Source organism: Lissotriton vulgaris, chromosome 8, assembly GCF_964263255.1.
Source record: "Lissotriton vulgaris chromosome 8, aLisVul1.2, whole genome shotgun sequence".
NCBI lineage: Eukaryota > Metazoa > Chordata > Amphibia > Caudata > Salamandridae > Lissotriton > Lissotriton vulgaris.
The window spans coordinates 597,877,285-597,896,640 of record NC_141696.1 but is presented as its reverse complement, the minus strand read 5'-3'; the positions used below and the strand labels follow the sequence as shown (position 1 = coordinate 597,896,640).

At 42.9% G+C, this 19,356-nt stretch overlaps 1 protein-coding gene across 1 annotated transcript in view; it reads right to left on the bottom strand.

Annotated features, from left to right (window-relative positions):
• The window catches only part of DCBLD2 (discoidin, CUB and LCCL domain containing 2), a 540,831-nt gene that overhangs the window by 290,584 nt on the left and 230,891 nt on the right, over positions 1–19,356 (bottom strand). The window contains exon 4 of the mRNA XM_086934447.1: positions 15,158–15,209. Within this exon, the coding sequence (XP_086790573.1) occupies positions 15,158–15,209 (52 nt within the window). The remainder of the gene's footprint in view (positions 1–15,157; positions 15,210–19,356) is intronic.

Sequence of the window (19,356 nt, the reverse complement as noted above, 5' to 3'; positions counted from 1 at the left end):
TGCTACAGAGCTGGATGCACAACTGGAAAGCCACAGGCTAATCTTCAAGAAAAGGGGAATGGGAAATTCAATAATCTAAGGTCTATAAATGCAAATAATTGACCTGTGAAATACTAGCCCATGCTATTCACTATGATCCAAAGCCAGGCAAATAACAGTAACAAAACAATAAATCTGTTGCATGACAAATAATTTGATTTTACACAGTTAGTTTTTTTTGTTTTACAGGTCTAATAAAAAAGTTAAAAGTCTGCATCACGCACAATTTTAACAGACAATGAAATATAATGTTTCCACATGGTTTGTTCTCATGAAACTTTTTTCATGGAGTGCTTTTTTAATACTTATAAATTCGAAACAGTGTTCTTTAGATCCTGGTTGTAACAACCAAAGATAGCCAGTCACAGGTGACCTACGATGCGGAGTATTCCGATGCATCGTAAAACGCTCGTTTTGCTTTAGCCTCATTTCTAGTGTTATAAAATTATGTGGTACTGTCTAAATGGACGGAGCCCATTCAACCTACTATTGATGGAGCAAGGATTCGCACGTAAAGCGACTTGCTCATTCACGAACCTCGTCTAACCTTTAATAAGCATTAACCAATCCTGTCCGTCTTAAATCTCACCTTTTTCAGTACACGCGGGTGCCCGAGAGAAGCTCGCATCTGTGTTTTGTTAATCATAATGATGCTTGCACTACTGAATGGCCGCTTCGCAGAAATCCAGTCTGCGCATGCGTCGGTCATACCCACGTGATGTGACGCACTCGCAATTTGGAGGGATGTTTTCGCTCATGCGCATTACTGCTAAATATGGCCGCTTGTCTTTAACCATGCTCTCTGCTAGCTCATGCTGCTTTTGCATATCTGTCTTTCCCGCATTAACCCTCAATGCTATAGATATTATAAAGTAAGGGGTGCAGTGAAGCTTTTCATGGTATACAGTGTATTCATTTTTTCTGTGTTTCTAATTTGTTTTCGCTTACTTTTCATGTACCGCGTATCTGGGGGCCTGGGAGTTGGGGAGCTGCGCCATTTTAGAAGCCCATGTGGACCTGGTCACCTGACATGAGGACCGGGCCTTGCATCAGTGGAACTCAGCCAGCTGGCCACCGAAGCTGAGATGCTCCTGGGAACCTGCCTCATAACCCAGAGAGGAGAAGCTGAATTTCACCTGAAATGCAACATTTGTTTCTTTCTACTGTATGCTCTATTGTCCTCTTCTACACGTATGCCTGGGAACAGGAATTCAAGGGGTGGGTACTGTCATTTAAAGATTTAAACATGGGAACGCAGAATTTAGGAGGTGACAATGACCTAACCACCTCTCTTGACCAATCGAAAGATGGGACCTTGTCACTTGCAACATTTGTGGGTGGTCTAGGGGTCCAATTAGAGTATAACTAGCCTAGTTTAGTTAGAGAAAATTGTCCGACTTGTCCGAGTAGCTGACCTGTCACTGACCCTACGAACTCTATAGGTGATTGATACAGAGCGCTGCGGAGCACTCTGTCCGTATTTTCCACAAACTCCAAGGGGTGGAAATAGTCTTAAGTGCTGGCGAAGCACTTTGCTGGGGATTCGAAAACCCAATCGGGGTTACTGGCGGATTCCGTGCAGAGAGGGAGTAACGCAGGCGTTGCATCCGAAGCTGCAGGTGTTGGTCGTGCCCTTTGATGAGCCCAGTCCTGACCCAAAACCTGAGGGGTATCCTGTCCTGACTGTCCCAGAGCTGTACCTGCTCGCCTACTGGCATTTCTGAATTCTTGAGGGTCCTTGTCCCTGCCTATTCTAAAGCTGACCCGTGGCCAGGGTTGGTCTTCATTCCTGTCCTAGGTAAATATAATTGTGGGTGTCCGTCTAAACTATACTCTTACTTTTCCTCTTCTTAATAAAGCACTCTTGCCTGTGGTATTTTCTTATCGCCTTTTCGAAAGTGACTTTTATGAAATTGTTTATTAGTGATGTTCCAATTCTTTCCCTACCTATAGGATATTATTAAAACTGACTGCTTATTTTAGCTTGTTCTAATTATCCCTTCCCTTTAGTATGGTTGCTGTGAATTTAGAGAAGATAGCTTAGAGTTAATTAGAACACGAATATTAAGTACCCATATTAGCCCTATTCAGTCACTCTGCCTTAGTTTAAACTCGTACTGACTAGCATGTTCCCTAGTACTCATACCCTGTAGTGTTCCCTAGTACTCAATGGTACTTGCCCTCATCCATAGTTACATTGTGCTTTTATTCTTGATTATTGATGTACTGATCTGTATTTGCCTCATACTCATGGCATATTCATTCTAAACTTACTCTATATAAAGCTTTGAAAACCCCCCAGGTGTCTGTGGTCATTATATATCACAAAGTGGTTTAAATGAACTGAATATATAAAGTGTTTATGAAAATCTTATCACCTGTCCACTGATAGCTCCTGGTCCATCAGGAGAAATGTGCCTGTGGTAAGTCAGGTACATGAATTATAGTGGTGAAAAAGTCAACCCCTGATTACTCATAGTAGCGTGGAAAGATCACCCGGTTCACGCAAACTCAGTCATAATATGCACGACAGGGCCCAGTGCGTGAAAATTGGTAAACTGGTGACTCGGGTGACCTGCGCGCTCTATCAGTAATTTTCTGGTAGCAGTAGTATGGTTAGGACTAGTTAAGATAGGTAGATAAGATATGTTAATAAATAAACCGTGGAAATAAAAATGTGCTGCTAGATTTCAATGCTGCTATATTGATTACATTGCTTCAAATATTGCGCAAAAAGTTTTTGAATATATTTTTGATTGCTTTGCATTGCTGCTATATGTGATATTAACGGAATTGTCCGTAAAGTGTTTTATGTTGTCTGAAATCCCCGGGGAATTGTATAGCGGATGGTGAGTAGAATCCATCTCGCTCAGAGGTCGCTTGTCAGGAGGAAAAATTAGTGCATGGTTAGGTAGAACTGGAAGCGCTAATTAGGATCTTTTGTATTTGAATAAATGATAGCCACGAGTCCTATTGTGTAAAACTTCCATTGTGATATCACCTAGTAAGGGTCACAGGAGGAAGGGGTCATAAGGTCTCCAAAGCTTGAATGGTAAGCAAGGTAGTTCGCTGGTGAAAGCCTGACTTAGTATATATCCCGGAAAGAAGTGGATAAGTCAGAGGAATAGCAGGTTCTATATTGCACGTGTGAAAGGTTAGGCAGTGAAGTCTATCCGAGGTGAATGAAAAGTAGACTGAAGTGGTTTGCTTGTAGCGGGAGAAAAACTTTCTTTCTTTTTAGGACACTCCGACACAGCGGCGAACGTTATATATTGTTAACTAAAATAAGCACTTGCACTTAAAGAAAAATTCAAAGTTTCCGTTACCTTGTAAAGGAGGGAGTCAGTCGGAAGGCTGCTCTGACGTCACTCCGTGCCGCGCTGGTATTGGTCAAGACAGCGGGCGCGTAGTGAAGCTGAAATTGTAAGGGAGGGGTGAGTGCCGGAGCGTGAGACCTCATCTCGCGAAAGGCCGCGCACCCATTGGACAAGACTTTTTGTTATTACTGTGTTGATTGGTTGTTGCGAAATAGAAGTTGCGCTAGCATTGGAAGCACAAAAGTAAACAAAAATAATCAAGCCGAGTTAGAAGCTAGTCTGGAAAGGTGTATGTGGTATCCTGAATTCTTGCCTAATCCACAGAATTTAGGTTTTTATAAGGAGCAGATGCTAAGAGGTAGTCATTACAATATGTACGGAGGAAAGAGAAAATTGTCATTTGCCGAAAAGATTAAAAACTATTTCAAGAAAGATAAGCCCATACGAACTAGGGAGGGTGTGATCATTCCACCACCAAATACTCCCGCCTCCTTCATGATGTTTGATAAAGGGTATCATACCTGTGTATGGTTGGAGAATTGGATGAGGTATACGGAAGATGATGGGGTTTTAGCATTTCCCCTTGATGGTACCTTTAATGGTAGGATCCTGTTTAACTTAAGAACCCGAATGAATGAATTACATCCCCGACCCAGATTAACTCAATACGAAGCATTAGAGGAGTGGGAAATTGAAGCTCTAGAACGAGACAGACCCCGAATGGATAAGGGAGTGAGTAAGTGGTATCCAAAGGTCCAAAAAGAAACTAAAGAGAAAAAGATGCAACAATGGAGACAGAATATGATGGTTGAGGGACTGTTTCCAATGTTTGGGGTACACGAAGAGGGGAAAGGGAAGTGTACGGAGAAAAACCAACACCTCATGGCTATGGGGGACTCAGAAGATGAACACCTAGAGGATTTATTGATGAAAAATCCACCTCCCTATGTTACAGAGTCAGAATCTTTGAGTTCACAAAACCCGTTTTCTAAATATCCTAGATGTAGAAGGGCCAGTGAGACAGATGTAACGGGCACGGAAAGTAAGGCCAGTGATAGTGATGGGTTTTGCAGACCTAGTTCCGTGGTCCCAAATTACCGACCGTTTGGGGAAGGCCGACCAAGTTTGGTCCTTCCGACAGCCCCAAGTATTTACCCCACATTGGTACCCCAAGTGATGCATGACAATTCTTCAGGAAGGTTTTTGCATGAAAGAGAAAAGGAAGCCCTGAACAAACAGCGAAATGACTTAATTCAGACCATAGCCCAGATAAATCCCAGTCCGGATTCACTGACTATCCCGGTAACCATTGGTCCAGCCATACCTCTTTATGGGGATAGACTGACTAGTCCAAGAACTCCTATTATTACTCCTATTGTACCGCCCCCAAGAAAAGAGCCACTCATAGTCGATGATCAAGAAAGTGAGTGTGAGTCTGTAATCTCTTTAATGGATCTGCCCATAAGGGAACCTGGAACAAGTGTGCCAAGGGCAAGGAGTCAAGCTAGGGCAAAAGAGGTCCTGATTGAAACCACTTCAGGGGTCAGGAGTGCCACTGTAGTAACTCCAGAAGAATTGGATAGATGGACCAAAGAATTAGAAAAAGACACCCCAAAAGACACACCTCAACCCAAACCGTTAGAGATATATAGACTAAGAATAGAGATCGAGGAACTTATGGCCGGTAATGTGGGATTGGATAGATTGAACACCCTTAGTGAGGAAGAGTTGCTGTTTATCAGCAAAAGCCTTACCCGGAACACCAGAGTGCTCCATGAGAGATTAATGGACACTGCCACTGACATGGGAATAGATGTTAGTCGTTCCAAAGTCCTTCAGAAACCTTACAGGGCGGACTTTTCTGACAAAGATTTAGAAAACATGAATGTGTCAGGAAAACAAACCCAAATAAAAGAATTACTGAAAATCCTACAGAAATGGGGAGATTTTGAAAAATGGAAAACCCGGTGGGCCAAGAAAAAGGAAGATAGTGGGACTAAAACCACGGCTTCAGAATACGTACTAAAAGAAGTAGGGCCAGCAGAAAAATTATGTCCCATGAGAGAAGTACCTGGGGGAAAATATGTCCATGTCCCTTGGTCTAGACAAGATATTGTGTCATTTACTAATGACTTCCCAAAACTGCGAGAGAAACCCGTCGACTGGTACAGACAGGTCGAACGTTTCATAAAGGTTCAGAAATGTCTTCTGAAAGACCTGGATGGGTTTTTCGACATTGTGGTGCCTGTAGATTTGTGGACCGAATGCAAAATTGAAATTGATTGGCCCAGTGATGAATATGAGAGAGACTCCAAAACCGGAACTCCCTCACCCGAGGTAATGAGGAAATCTGATCAAGTCATACAATACCTGAAGAAAAAGGTACCCGCAAAGGAAACTGATTGGACCCGAATAGATAGAACTACCCAAGAGCGCGATGAAATCGTCCACTCCTTTTATGAAAGGTTACTGCAGGTGTTCAAAACTTACAGTGGAATCGATAATGTGGACATGAAGGATATGACCCATTTCAGTTACCGATTCGTGCTAGGATTAAGACCTGAAATATCTCAGTGGATTAGAGATAATAAAATCAGTTGGCAAGGTAAGCCCATAGATGATGTCCTGAAATATGCCAAGTATTGCGAAGATGAGATAGAGAACAAAAAGAAAGCCCTCAAAGAAAAGGTTATGTGGGCACAAGTGAAATTGGCTGAACAGCAAGAAAAACAGTTAAGTAAATTGAATAATAATAATATAACGCACAGAATCCCACTGCTGGGGGAGGAGGGAAACCCCGGGTAAAAATGAGTCGAGAAGAGGCTATGAAGAAATTTCCCTGTCACGGGTGCGGTCAGATAGGGCATTGGAGAGACGAGTGTCCACATTTGCAGGCTGGTAATGCCCCCGTAAATGGTTTAAATCCACAGGTGCAGAAAGAGGGGACACGGAAGAACCAACCACAGGTAAACCAGCCTCCGTTGCCTCGCGCTCCTAGACAAAATTATAAAAATCAGGCTCAGCAGAATGAAAGGGCTGAGGTGTGGGAAGGAGCGAATGAGAGAAATGCAGCAACTTCACAGTTCTTGTTAAATGATTCCTTCCTCTGTGATGATCAATATTGACGGGGCCTGAGGGGGGGAGGACAAGGAGTGCGTACTTGGCGCCTCCTTACCGGTAGACCAGACTGGACCATACATAGAAGGAAAGGTTGAAGGAAAAGACGTCACCTTTTTGTTGGACACTGGTGCTACCCGTTCCACTGTAAGAACCGTGGATGTACCTAACCTACCCCTCTCGGGAGAAGCTATCCAAGTAGTAGGTGTTTCCAATCAGATAATCAGTACTCCGGTAACTGAACCAATGGAGATTTCCATTGGGAATTTCAAAGACATGCACAGATTTGTGGTCTGTGACTCCAGTCCCGTAAACCTGCTAGGACGAGATTTGTTGTGCAAAATGAATTGTACCATCTTTTGCACACCAAACGGCGTCGAAATCCAGACCCCAGATGAAGATAGCTTGTACAAATTGATGTTACTACGACCAGACACAGAAATTAAGCTCCTGTCTATTAAAGACTTACCTGAAGAACTACAGCTAAAAGTGGTACCTGAAGTGTGGGATTTCACTGGAAGAGATGTAGGCTTAATGGCAAATGTAGACCCAGTTAAAATATCAATAAAAACAAATGCTGTTTACCCAAGAACCAGACAGTACAAAATTAGTGCAGAAGTAAAGGCTGGAGTCGCAATTGAAGTAAACCGATTGCTCGAAGCCAACATCATACAGGAAGTGATGAGCAGTCCCTGTAATTCGCCCATAATTGGAATTAGAAAGCCTAGCGGAAAGTATCGGGTAGTGCAGGACCTGCGTAAGGTAAACCAAATTGTTGTACCTTGCTGTCCCATTGTGCCCAACCCCGCAGTGATACTGTATCAGATTCCTTGGAATGCGGAATGGTTCACTGTCATTGACCTGTGTCATGCATTCTTTTCCATCCCATTGCACCCCGAAAGCAAATTTCTTTTTAGTTTTGAATTTGACAGCCATGTCTATGTCTGGAATCGTGTCCCCCAGGGGTACACTGAAAGTCCTTCGATTTTCAACCAGATCCTAAAAAGATGCCTTGAATCTTTAGTACTGCCAAAGGAGTCTGTTTTGGTACAGTACATAGATGACCTTCTGGTGGCGTCCAAAAGTCAAACCAATGTGTCACTGATACCATTGCCTTGTTGAATCACCTAGGAAAGGGAGGACATAAAGTATCCCCAGACAAATTACAGTTCTGTAAGAACTCAGTGAAATATCTGGGGCACCAGATAGAAAAAGGGATTCGGAAAGTTACTACAGAAAGGATCAAAATAATTCGAGAGATGGAACTCCCCAGAACCCAGAAAGAAGTAAGAATGTTCCTAGGAGTTGTAGGGTACTGCAGGCAATGGATTGTGGGATTCGCAGCTCTAGCCAAGCCATTAAAAAAGATGACCAGGAAGGGAGTGGAAGACCCAGTTAGTTGGGACGATGAAAGCATGACCGCTTGGGTAAAATTGCGAAATTGCCTATGCTCAGCACCAGCCTTAGGAATGCCTGATTATTCCAAGAACTTCGAACTGTTCTGTGATACAAGAGACAATTGTGCGCTCTCAGTCCTAACACAGGAACATGGACTGACTAGGCGTCCAGTGGCCTACTTTTCGGCCACTCTGGATCCAGTGGCTGCTGGATTACCCGGATGCCTGAAAGCAGTAGCTGCTACTTGTGCAAGTCTAGAACAGAGTGAAAACATTGTTATGGGACATCCTGTCACTGTATATGTTCCGCATTCCGTTGTGATCTTGCTGACCCGAACCAAGACCCAGTATCTCACCCCTAGTCGGCTGACCAAGTACGAGAGAATTCTTATAGGTGCTGAGAATGTGATCATCTCCCGGTGTAATGTTCTGCACCCTGCAACCCTGTTGCCCATTCCCCTGGATATAGAAGAAGAAGGTGAAGTTGAGCATAACTGCATGGACCTAACTGAATTTAGCACCAAGCCACGACCTGATATCAAAGAAATAGCCTTACTTGACGAGGATCTTATGATGTTTGTGGATGGCTCATGTTTAAGACATGAGGCTGGAGGTCTGAGTGCTGCCTATGCTGTAGTTACATTGGAGACAATCTTGGAAGCATCTTACCTGTGCGACATAAAATCTGCACAAGTAGCAGAGTTAATCGCATTGACAAGAGCTTGTAAACTAGGGAAGAACAGAAAGGTAACTGTTTATACTGACAGCCAGTACTGTTATGGGGTTGTTCATGACTTCGGCCAACTATGGTTACAAAGAGAATTCATGACTTCCTCAGGTACCCCTATCAGAAATGGAAAGGTGGTACAGAACTTACTGGAAGCTATCCAATTGCCCCAAGAATTGGCTGTGGTCAAGTGTGCGGCTCACAGGTCTGGAAATGATGTAACTGCCGGAAACCGGTACGCTGACCAAATCGCCCAATACTGTGCCCGATACAAAATGTCCCTCCAAGTCAAATTATGGGGAGGTGGAAGCAGCTGCCAACTTATGATGTTTGAAAGTGTTTCTACATGGGAGGAGATGAGAGACATACAACAGGCAACAGACAGGGAAGAAAAAGACAGGTGGGAAAGGGATGAATGTAAACCCAGAGACGAGGATGGTGTTGTGATTTACAAAACTGGTGTGCCTGTATTACCAGACAGTCTGGTAGCCCCAATGGCTAGGATCATACATGAGGACACACATATTGGGAGAGATGCCATGTGCCGTATGTTTGACAAGGTATTCCGTAACTCAAAGTTCAGGAACATAGCGGATAAGCTTTGCCAAAGGTGTTTAGTGTGCCAGCAATTCAACGCAGGAAAAAAGACAGTAGTGGAACAAAGTACGATTGGGAAGGCAGAGGGTCCTTTTGTCATGTTGCAGGCGGACTTTATCCAATTGCTCATGTGCAAAGGATACAAATATGTCCTAGTCATAATTTGCCTGTTTTCCAGATGGGTGGAGGCCTACCCAGCAAAGAAAAATGATGCCATAACTGTAGCCAAATTATTACTTAGAGAGCTGATACCTAGATTTGGAATTCCAGAGACGATTGAAACAGACAGAGGTGGGCATTTTTCCAACGAAATCCTAAAAGAACTCTGTACAGCATTTAAGATCGAACAGAGGCTGCACTGTGCATATCATCCGGAGGCTTCTGGAATAGTTGAACAAGTGAATGGCACCATCAAGTCCAGGCTGGCGAAAGTGTGTGATTCTACCAAAATGAACTGGATAGAAGCTTTACCCATTGTGCTGATGAGTTTGAGAAGTATTCCAAACCGAAAAACAGGCCTAAGTCCCCATGAAGTACTAATGGGAAGAGTAATGCGGCAGGCATGGGTACCTGGACACAAACTGCTAAGTATTTCTGATGATTTAGTGCTAGAATACTGCAGGCAGCTGGGTGACCAAGTGCGTTCTATCTCTCACCAGATTGGAGAGACTGCTGTCGAATGGCCTACAACTCCAGCACATAAACTGAGACCAGGTGATTGGGTGGTGTTAAAGAAACACACCCGGAAGAGTTGCCTTGGACCAAAGTGGGGAAAGCCGAGGCAAGTGATCCTTGTAACCACAACTGCTGTGAAGTGTGCGGGCGTACCGAAGTGGATCCATGCCAGTCACACGAAGCCAGTGACAGGAGAAAACGCGACTGAAGCTGAAGGTAGCACAGCTGAGGAGGCTCCAGAAGAGGGTCCAGATCTCGCTGACATCGAACTACCAAGCTCAAGTCAGGACGTCAAGTGGTTCCCTGCCGACGACCAAGTTCTTGATCCAATAAGAACCCGAAAATATTCTTACCTAGATAGTGAGTGGGATAGTGAAGGTGAGACAGAATTAGAGGACGAAGGTCAGGTCATCGAGACTCACAACAAACCTGATCAGGAAATAGGCCAAGTAGGGACAGATCAAGTCATCGACACTCCTCCTGAAACTCCAGAGACTGGAAAGGGACAGATAGTGATTAAAGCTGAAGTTCATGCGGAAGAAAATCAAGGGGTCGAAGTGCATGAACAGGAACAGATAGAAATAGACGAACGCGTTCAGGAAGCAGAATCACAATTGCCTGAAAATAGAAATCAAATACAAATTAAACCTGAACAAGGCCAGCTTAGAAACCAGGCAGAAGAGGCTAATGAAAGACCTGGAACTAGTCAGACAGGAAGGGAAATAAACACTGCCGAAACTATAGTGCCACAACGAAGCGAGAACAAGAGAGTTCACGAGGAAGGCCAAGTTTCCTCGACCACTAAACGGCCCAAGAAGAAGAATGAACCCCAATACATAAAAAGACTGAGACTAAGGATAAAGACAGTTGAAGAAAAACTAGAAGACCGAAAAAGGGCTGCCAGTGAAAGAAAAGAAGCCCGAGACCAGTCACATCGACGGAGTACACGATTAAAGAGACAAAGCAAATTGTATCGGAGCCCTGAATGGACTTTCTTGGTATTGGAAGAAATTGACGAACCAGAAACAAGTGGCAAAAGTGACGAAGAGTCAATTACTGATCGGAGTTCTAACGAAGACCCTCCTTGAGGAAAACCTGAGTGAACCTTCGGTGTAAAGAAACAAAGAGGGGTTGGAGAACCACCTGTAAGCCACTATGTCTGATTCGAATGTAAATGGAAGATCCAAATTTAGTTGTTGTAAAACTTGCTGTAAAATCTGTTTTTGTAGTATAGCCGTACTGATAATAATATGGATAGGACTAACCGTTTTTATACCTTTTATGATAAGTAAAGATCCTAACTTGTACCCCACTAATCCAGAAACTCTAGACACAGAAGCTGAACCGACTGTAGAAACATCACGAAGTGTAGAAAGACGTGACAACTCTGCTGTACTAAAACAAAAACGACCCGACTTAGATGCTTCAGATGAGGGTGGACTACATTTTCAAAAATTGAAAAACAGAACTCAGTTAAATGTCTTCGCTAATCTTTTAGTGCACTATGTAGAAGCTATGGAAATAGAAGATTATTACGTATGCATGAAGCTACCTACTTCTGTAGCTGAAAGCGTGACATATCACCATTTACCCCTGACCTACGGAATTTCCTGTAGTATATTAGCAAGCTTATTCTATAGAAGCACTTTACAGTACTACTACTCAAACACTGACGTAATCTTTTCAGAACTTCCTGTTCGAGGAAATCTGAACATTGTACATATTAGAAGCGAGGTAACCCGTTATATGGGAGAATATTTCCTGACCATAGGTGACATAGACTTAAATGAAGCTAGAGAAAATAATCTGACCTGTTCCTTACAAGAGCAGGAAAAGATGTTCCTGAAAATGGCAGAAAGAAGGAGGGAGAAATTTCAGAAAAAGGCCAATGATGAGAAAGATAGAATCCCTAGGTGGGCAGAAAACATGGAAAGCACCTCAGAAGGCGAAGCTAGTCCTGCATTGTTGCTGGATTTTGAACGGAAAGGGAAACTCTGTCTGCATAGAGGGAAGACTAGTTATTATAACAATGTATTCATCGGTTCCAGCGAGTGTGAACATAATTACAAGGTAATTGGAGGTTGGGGTTTCAAAAATGGGTCAGAACCTGTGTTTCCCGTAATTTATTATATATGTGGAAACAAGGCTTATTTCAAATTGCCGGATCACTGGTATGGAAGCTGCTATTTTGGCATTGTTTTCCCGAAAATATACCATGTGAACAGTGCTGCTGGAAGCAATGAAAACACTAATGGCTTAGTGCGTAGTAGGTGTGAGAGTGTAGGAGAAATTGTAGGTGATATATTTAGCGCACTGATACCTGGAATGGGGGTAGTTCTGAATACTCACCGTATCTGCAAATTGTCTACAGTAGTGGATAGGTTATCAACTGACACTGCTGCTGGATTCCTGCTGGTCAATACTGAAATGGTTGCGATCAGATCAATGGTTTTACAGAATCGCCTTGCTCTTGATACCTTATTGGCAAAAGAGGGCGGAGTCTGCCGAATGTTGAAGGCGCAACATTGTTGCACTTACATTCCTGATAAAAGCATTGAAATAAAAAAATATGTGAGAAACATAACTAGTTTGGAAAAAGAACTCAAACCATTGGAGGTTGATAGTGCCTGGAAGAGACTGACTGATGGTCTCTCCTCAATAGGTAGTTGGTTCTCTAACTTGGGTAAAAACCTTCTATGGAAAATACTGATGCCAATAGCTGGAATAGGTGTGGTTGTACTGATTATATTTATCTGCTGCAAATGTCAAAAATGCAAAAAGAAATATACAGTGAACAAAAGAGGAGTGAAGCGTAATGTTGATGAGCTAGAATTAGAAGAATTGAAGAACGAAATTTACAAGAGAGCTAAAAGCTTTCATCCTAATAAGGATGCAGGGAGAAAGCTCAACAACAAGTTTGTGGAAATTGAGATGAATGATATGCAAGAATGAAGTTGGCATCTGTTTCCATTTATAGTGATGATAGTAAATATCATCAAAGAGGGGATTGATGGAGCAAGGATTCGCACGTAAAGCGACTTGCTCATTCACGAACCTCGTCTAACCTTTAATAAGCATTAACCAATCCTGTCCGTCTTAAATCTCACCTTTTTCAGTACACGCGGGTGCCCGAGAGAAGCTCGCATCTGTGTTTTGTTAATCATAATGATGCTTGCACTACTGAATGGCCGCTTCGCAGAAATCCAGTCTGCGCATGAGTCGGTCACACCCACGTGATGTGACGCACTCGCAATTTGGAGGGATGTTTTCGCTCATGCGCATTACTGCTAAATATGGCCGCTTGTCTTTAACCATGCTCTCTGCTAGCTCATGCTGCTTTTGCATATCTGTCTTTCCCGCATTAACCCTCAATGCTATAGATATTATAAAGTAAGGGGTGCAGTGAAGCTTTTCATGGTATACAGTGTATTCATTTTTTCTGTGTTTCTAATTTGTTTTCGCTTACTTTTCATGTACCGCGTATCTGGGGGCCTGGGAGTTGGGGAGCTGCGCCATTTTAGAAGCCCATGTGGACCTGGTCACCTGACATGAGGACCGGGCCTTGCATCAGTGGAACTCAGCCAGCTGGCCACCGAAGCTGAGATGCTCCTGGGAACCTGCCTCATAACCCAGAGAGGAGAAGCTGAATTTCACCTGAAATGCAACATTTGTTTCTTTCTACTGTATGCTCTATTGTCCTCTTCTACACGTATGCCTGGGAACAGGAATTCAAGGGGTGGGTACTGTCATTTAAAGATTTAAACATGGGAACGCAGAATTTAGGAGGTGACAATGACCTAACCACCTCTCTTGACCAATCGAAAGATGGGACCTTGTCACTTGCAACATTTGTGGGTGGTCTAGGGGTCCAATTAGAGTATAACTAGCCTAGTTTAGTTAGAGAAAATTGTCCGACTTGTCCGAGTAGCTGACCTGTCACTGACCCTACGAACTCTATAGGTGATTGATACAGAGCGCTGCGGAGCACTCTGTCCGTATTTTCCACAAACTCCAAGGGGTGGAAATAGTCTTAAGTGCTGGCGAAGCACTTTGCTGGGGATTCGAAAACCCAATCGGGGTTACTGGCGGATTCCGTGCAGAGAGGGAGTAACGCAGGCATTGCATCCGAAGTTGCAGGTGTTGGTCGTGCCCTTTGATGAGCCCAGTCCTGACCCAAAACCTGAGGGGTATTCTGTCCTGACTGTCCCAGAGCTGTACCTGCTCGCCTACTGGCATTTCCGAATTCTTGAGGGTCCTTGTCCCTGCCTATTCTAAAGCTGACCCGTGGCCAGGGTTGGTCTTCATTCCTGTCCTAGGTAAATATAATTGTGGGTGTCCGTCTAAACTATACTCTTACTTTTCCTCTTCTTAATAAAGCACTCTTGCCTGTGGTATTTTCTTATCGCCTTTTCGAAAGTGACTTTTATGAAATTGTTTATTAGTGATGTTCCAATTCTTTCCCTACCTATAGGATATTATTAAAACTGACTGCTTATTTTAGCTTGTTCCAATTATCCCTTCCCTTTAGTATGGTTGCTGTGAATTTAGAGAAGATAGCTTAGAGTTAGTAATTAGAACACGAATATTAAGTACCCATATTAGCCCTATTCAGTCACTCTGCCTTAGTTTAAACTCGTACTGACTAGCATGTTCCCTAGTACTCATACCCTGTAGTGTTCCCTAGTACTCAATGGTACTTGCCCTCATCCATAGTTACATTGTGCTTTTATTCTTGATTATTGATGTACTGATCTGTATTTGCCTCACACTCATGGCATATTCATTCTAAACTTACTCTATATAAAGCTTTGAAAACCCCCCAGGTGTCTGTGGTCATTATATATCACAAAGTGGTTTAAATGAACTGAATATATGAAGTGTTTATGAAAATCTTATCACCTGTCCACTGATAGCCCCTGGTCCATCAGGAGAAATGTGCCTGTGGTAAGTCAGGTACATGAATTATAGTGGTGAAAAAGTCAACCCCTGATTACTCATAGTAGCGTGGAAAGATCACCCGGTTCACGCAAACTCAGTCATAATATGCATGACAGGGCCCAGTGCGTGAAAATTGGTAAACTGGTGACTCGGGTGACCTGTGCGCTCTATCACTATTACTTTAATTTTCAGCATGATCACATTATCTGGTTCACCAAAACCCTCATTTACAGGTATGCATATAGTCATGGTCCTAAAAATAAACATCAATGTGTAACTTTACAATTCATAGACAAAAAACGTTGACTTTGTTCTGCTATGTTCAAGTAAATTGGAAGTCAATCTCATACCTGTACTCAGGCTCTGAAAACCGACTTGCTTTTTCCAAACATGTAATAAGATCTAGAGAGAAGAAAACAGAATTAATCATCAAAATTATAGACGACAACGTCTACGGCCCTGACTTCAACACGTCAGAGTCAGCCCTTCCCTTTCCCATTGGAACCACGTCATGGAAGTGGCTGGATATGCTCATTTCGTGTGCTGGTGCATGCAAGCTTGCCATTTTACGCAGCCACTCTTTGCTGTTGAGCCTCTATGTGACTCAAGACACCTCAGGTGGCCGAGAGTAGTTCTTAATATGTACAATTATTTGCCAGTGCTTGGCACGGCCACTTCACTGGTGACACCGGCCCATACATAAGACAGTCCACCACATGGTGGCCCCGACTACCTATTTTCGAGTTGAGCACATCAATTTGTCAATGAAATACATAACAAGATTCTAGCGCGTCCAGGTCAATCTTACAGCTGTGGGTCACCTAGACTTGCCCAAATTGTCACATTTATAGAGGTGTGATGCTTAGTAGGAAGTATTTACACAGGCATGTGGCAGCGATGGCAAGTCCTGTTGGAAATGCAAGCTGTAGTGGCCTCCTGAGCAATACTGAAGGCCTGCCACTTATTTATTGCAAACTAAGCATAGAAAGTTTATGGGCTGAAAGGCTGCGTGGGTTGACCACACACACATTCAGCATTGAAGGTGGCGCCCAGTGCGACTTGCAGCCGCTTTCTTCATGAGCAGACTGCCTACTGTTTTCCATTGTGTGTCGGCTTGGTGGCTCTGCCTAGACCAGCTTCTGCTTCATCACTAACAATGAGAGAGGTGAGTAACTATGCGAGACAAACTTTCTGCAATTGAAAGTTAATAAAGAAATTAAGGGCACGGACAGTTAAATAAATCAGCAGAAACAAATACGAGAAACTGAAAGCTGCATTTCCCAAGGGGAAGCTCTAGAAACAAGCAGAACAGAACACATCAGCCACCTGGCTACCACTCTACAGGTATGGTTGCTGCTACACACTTCTCACTAGCTAATTTATTTGACAAGTGTTGGTGTATCATCCAAAAAGATTCAAGTTCAACCACATAAATTACCTTTGCAATTCCACACTGTGACTTCTTCATTAGTGGCTGAGGAATCACCAGATGATGTCCTATTTAGAAATAAATCTACTGCAGAAGCACCGGTCAGAGGGGATATTAGAGACTGCTCTATATGATCCAACTCCTTTGTAGAAGATGTCAAAGTGAAATAGGTGATCTCTTTCTTACAGTCCGCATCGAAAAGCTGAAGCATGGAGGTTTCCTTCCGCTTAGTAGATTAATGAATATTTCATTTTACCTCATATCAATATAAAGTTTCCATCATATACAACATCATTCTTAATTCAAAAAAGAGGATCCAGTTAACAGTATTCTGATATCAGACATGCACTTCTATGCCTCTCCTTAAATAACGTTTCTGGGAGAGAACAAGAATATCTGAATCCATGCATGCTCAGCACTAAGTTCTCAGCTCCATTCTTACACTTTTTTTCAGAAATATCGAAGTGGTGTTGATTTGTCTATTTAGTTGACAACTATTCTGCAAACACTTGTAGTCATTAAAACAGACGTTTGTCTCCCCCCACCGCTCCCCCACCCCCCCAAAAAAAGACAATAGTGTTGATCTGGTCTAAAACGGATATCCTGAAAGTTACACCCCGTAATAGTGGTAATTCAGAGGGAAGCTCCCAAAATTTTGGTGTTATGGAAATTAGAACAGTGATTATCCTGCCCAGGAGGGGGTTATTTCCCATGTGAATGTCTCCAGTTTGGAACAGACAATCTCTGCAAGGCAGAAATACAAAAATAAAACTACAAATAAAACAAACAAATCCAAAGCAGGGAAGTAAAGATGCCTATAAATTATCTGAAGGAATTATTTAAGGAATCAAAGCTTAAGCCCATAAATGATGATAGGTTAGTGCTACCCACAAACATACAGGTTGCAAATCTTAACCCATACCTGGAGTTTGAGAAAGACTAATGGATTCTTATTAACCACATCCGCGCTAGTTGAATTCTCCTTCTATGCTGAGATTTTTAAAAACCCATGCTCCATGACGAGCTGGGCTCGTCATCAGTGTGCGAGGAGGCTACACCATGACGAGCCCAGCTCGTCATGAGCCTGGAAGGGGTTAAATAGAAGATTGATATAAGATGACCATTGAAAATAGGAATTTCTTTAAAAGGTCCTTGTTCCTCCTTGCAGGTACAATATAGCCTTATAGCCCGCCGTAGAGGGCTATACCAGCTATTAAAGGCCCTCTCCAGCGTTAAAGGCCCCGAGCCGAAGGCGAGGGCCTTTAACAAGGGAGAGGGACTTTAATAGCGGTATAGCCCATCTACAAAGGGCTATAAGGCTATTAGAACATTCTGTCACTAGAGGACAGAATGTTCTAACAAAAAAAAACAAAGCCTTTTGGGAGCGTGAGGGGATTGGAATCCCCTCATGTTCCCTGAAGCCTTTGTTCACAGCCAGAGCTGTGAACAAAGAAACATTGGAATGTTGGAGCTCCAGGCTTATACCAGCCATTATAAGCCCAGAGCACTCCATTGTTTTCAATGGAGCTCCCAACATTCCAATGTTCTAATCTTTATTAGAACATTGGAATGTTGGTAGCTCCATTGAAAACAATGGAGTGCTCCGGGCTTATAATGGCTGGTATAAGCCTGGAGCTCCAACATTCCAATGTTTCTTTGTTCACCGCTCTGGCTGTGAACAAAGGATTCAGGGAGCCTGAGGGGATTTCAATCCCCTTGCGCTCCCTGAAGGCTTTGTTTTATTTGTTAGAACATTTTGCTCTCTAGTGGCAGAATGTTCTAATAGCCTTATAGCTCTTAGTAGCAGGGCTATACCGGCTTTTAAAGTCCCGCTGCCTTCTTAAAGTCCCTCGCCTTCAGCTCGGGCCTTTAACGCTGCAGCGGGCCTTTAATAGCTGGTATAGCCCGCTACGGTGGGCTACAAGTCTATATTAGAACATTGGAATGTTGGTAGCTCCATTAAAAACAATGGAGTACTCCGGCCTTATAATGGCTGGTATAAGCCAGTAGCTCCAACATTCCAATGTTTCTTTGTTCATAGCTCTAGCTTTGAACAAAGGCTTCAGGGAACCTGAGGGGATTTCAATCCCCTCGCGCTCCCTGAAGACTTTGTTTTATTTGTTAGAACATTTTGCTCTCTAGTGGCAGAATGTTCTAATAGCCTTATAGCTCTTAGTAGCAGGGCTATACCAGCTATTAAAGCCCCGCTGCCTTGTTAAAGTCCCTCGCCTTCGGCTCAGGCCTTTAACGCTGTAGCGGGCCTTTCATAGCCGGTATAGCCCGCTACGGCGGGCTATAAGGCTATAGTAACACCATGGGGCAAGAAAATACAAACCTGGCAGTTTCCATTAGCTCAAAAATTTTTAATTCTGTGGATTATGAAAATGTACATCCTACTTAACTATAGATCATTCTGTGAAAAGCGTGTTCAACTTTACTATACTCCAGCTGCTCTTTACTATACTCCAGCTGAGTAGACATTGTATATAGTCATCATAGACTTGTTTCCAGAGGAAAAGTGTTGTTTAGAAGTGCCCATGAATAGATCTTTCCAATAGGAAATTACTCCAATCTTGTCAAATGACCACAGGAAGCACAAAGATATTCCAGCAATTTAAAGATTAACATTTGCTTGAATTTTCCACATTGTTGTGCACTACATTTATATCAGTAAATTCAAACCCTAATCTAGACCATTTCAGAATGAAGGGCTTTAATGTAATTCTTCATTTTCCTGGTGCAAGGAACATAGATAGGTTGAATATTTTGAACTCAGATGTTAGTCTTGGTCCATGGTCCTAAGTTTGGAAATTCACTATCAGAATCTAAATTGATGAAGGCAAAACAGTGATTCCCAGTTTTGATGGAATTAACAGAGTAGAGAATAAACTATCAGCTCCATGTTGTCATATACAAAACCTGTCAGTTTCCTGGTCATAGCTCCTACCTGTGTTGGAAATGTGATTTATTCTAATTGCATTTAGCAATTATGTAGACACTACTAGTTGGAATGTTGCAAGCATAGCCATCGTTCAAGATGACTTGGAAAGTACTAACCAGCAAAATTCAAAAGTGACGTGTGTACAAGAAATGTGGCCATATTGTTATCTTAATAGCAAC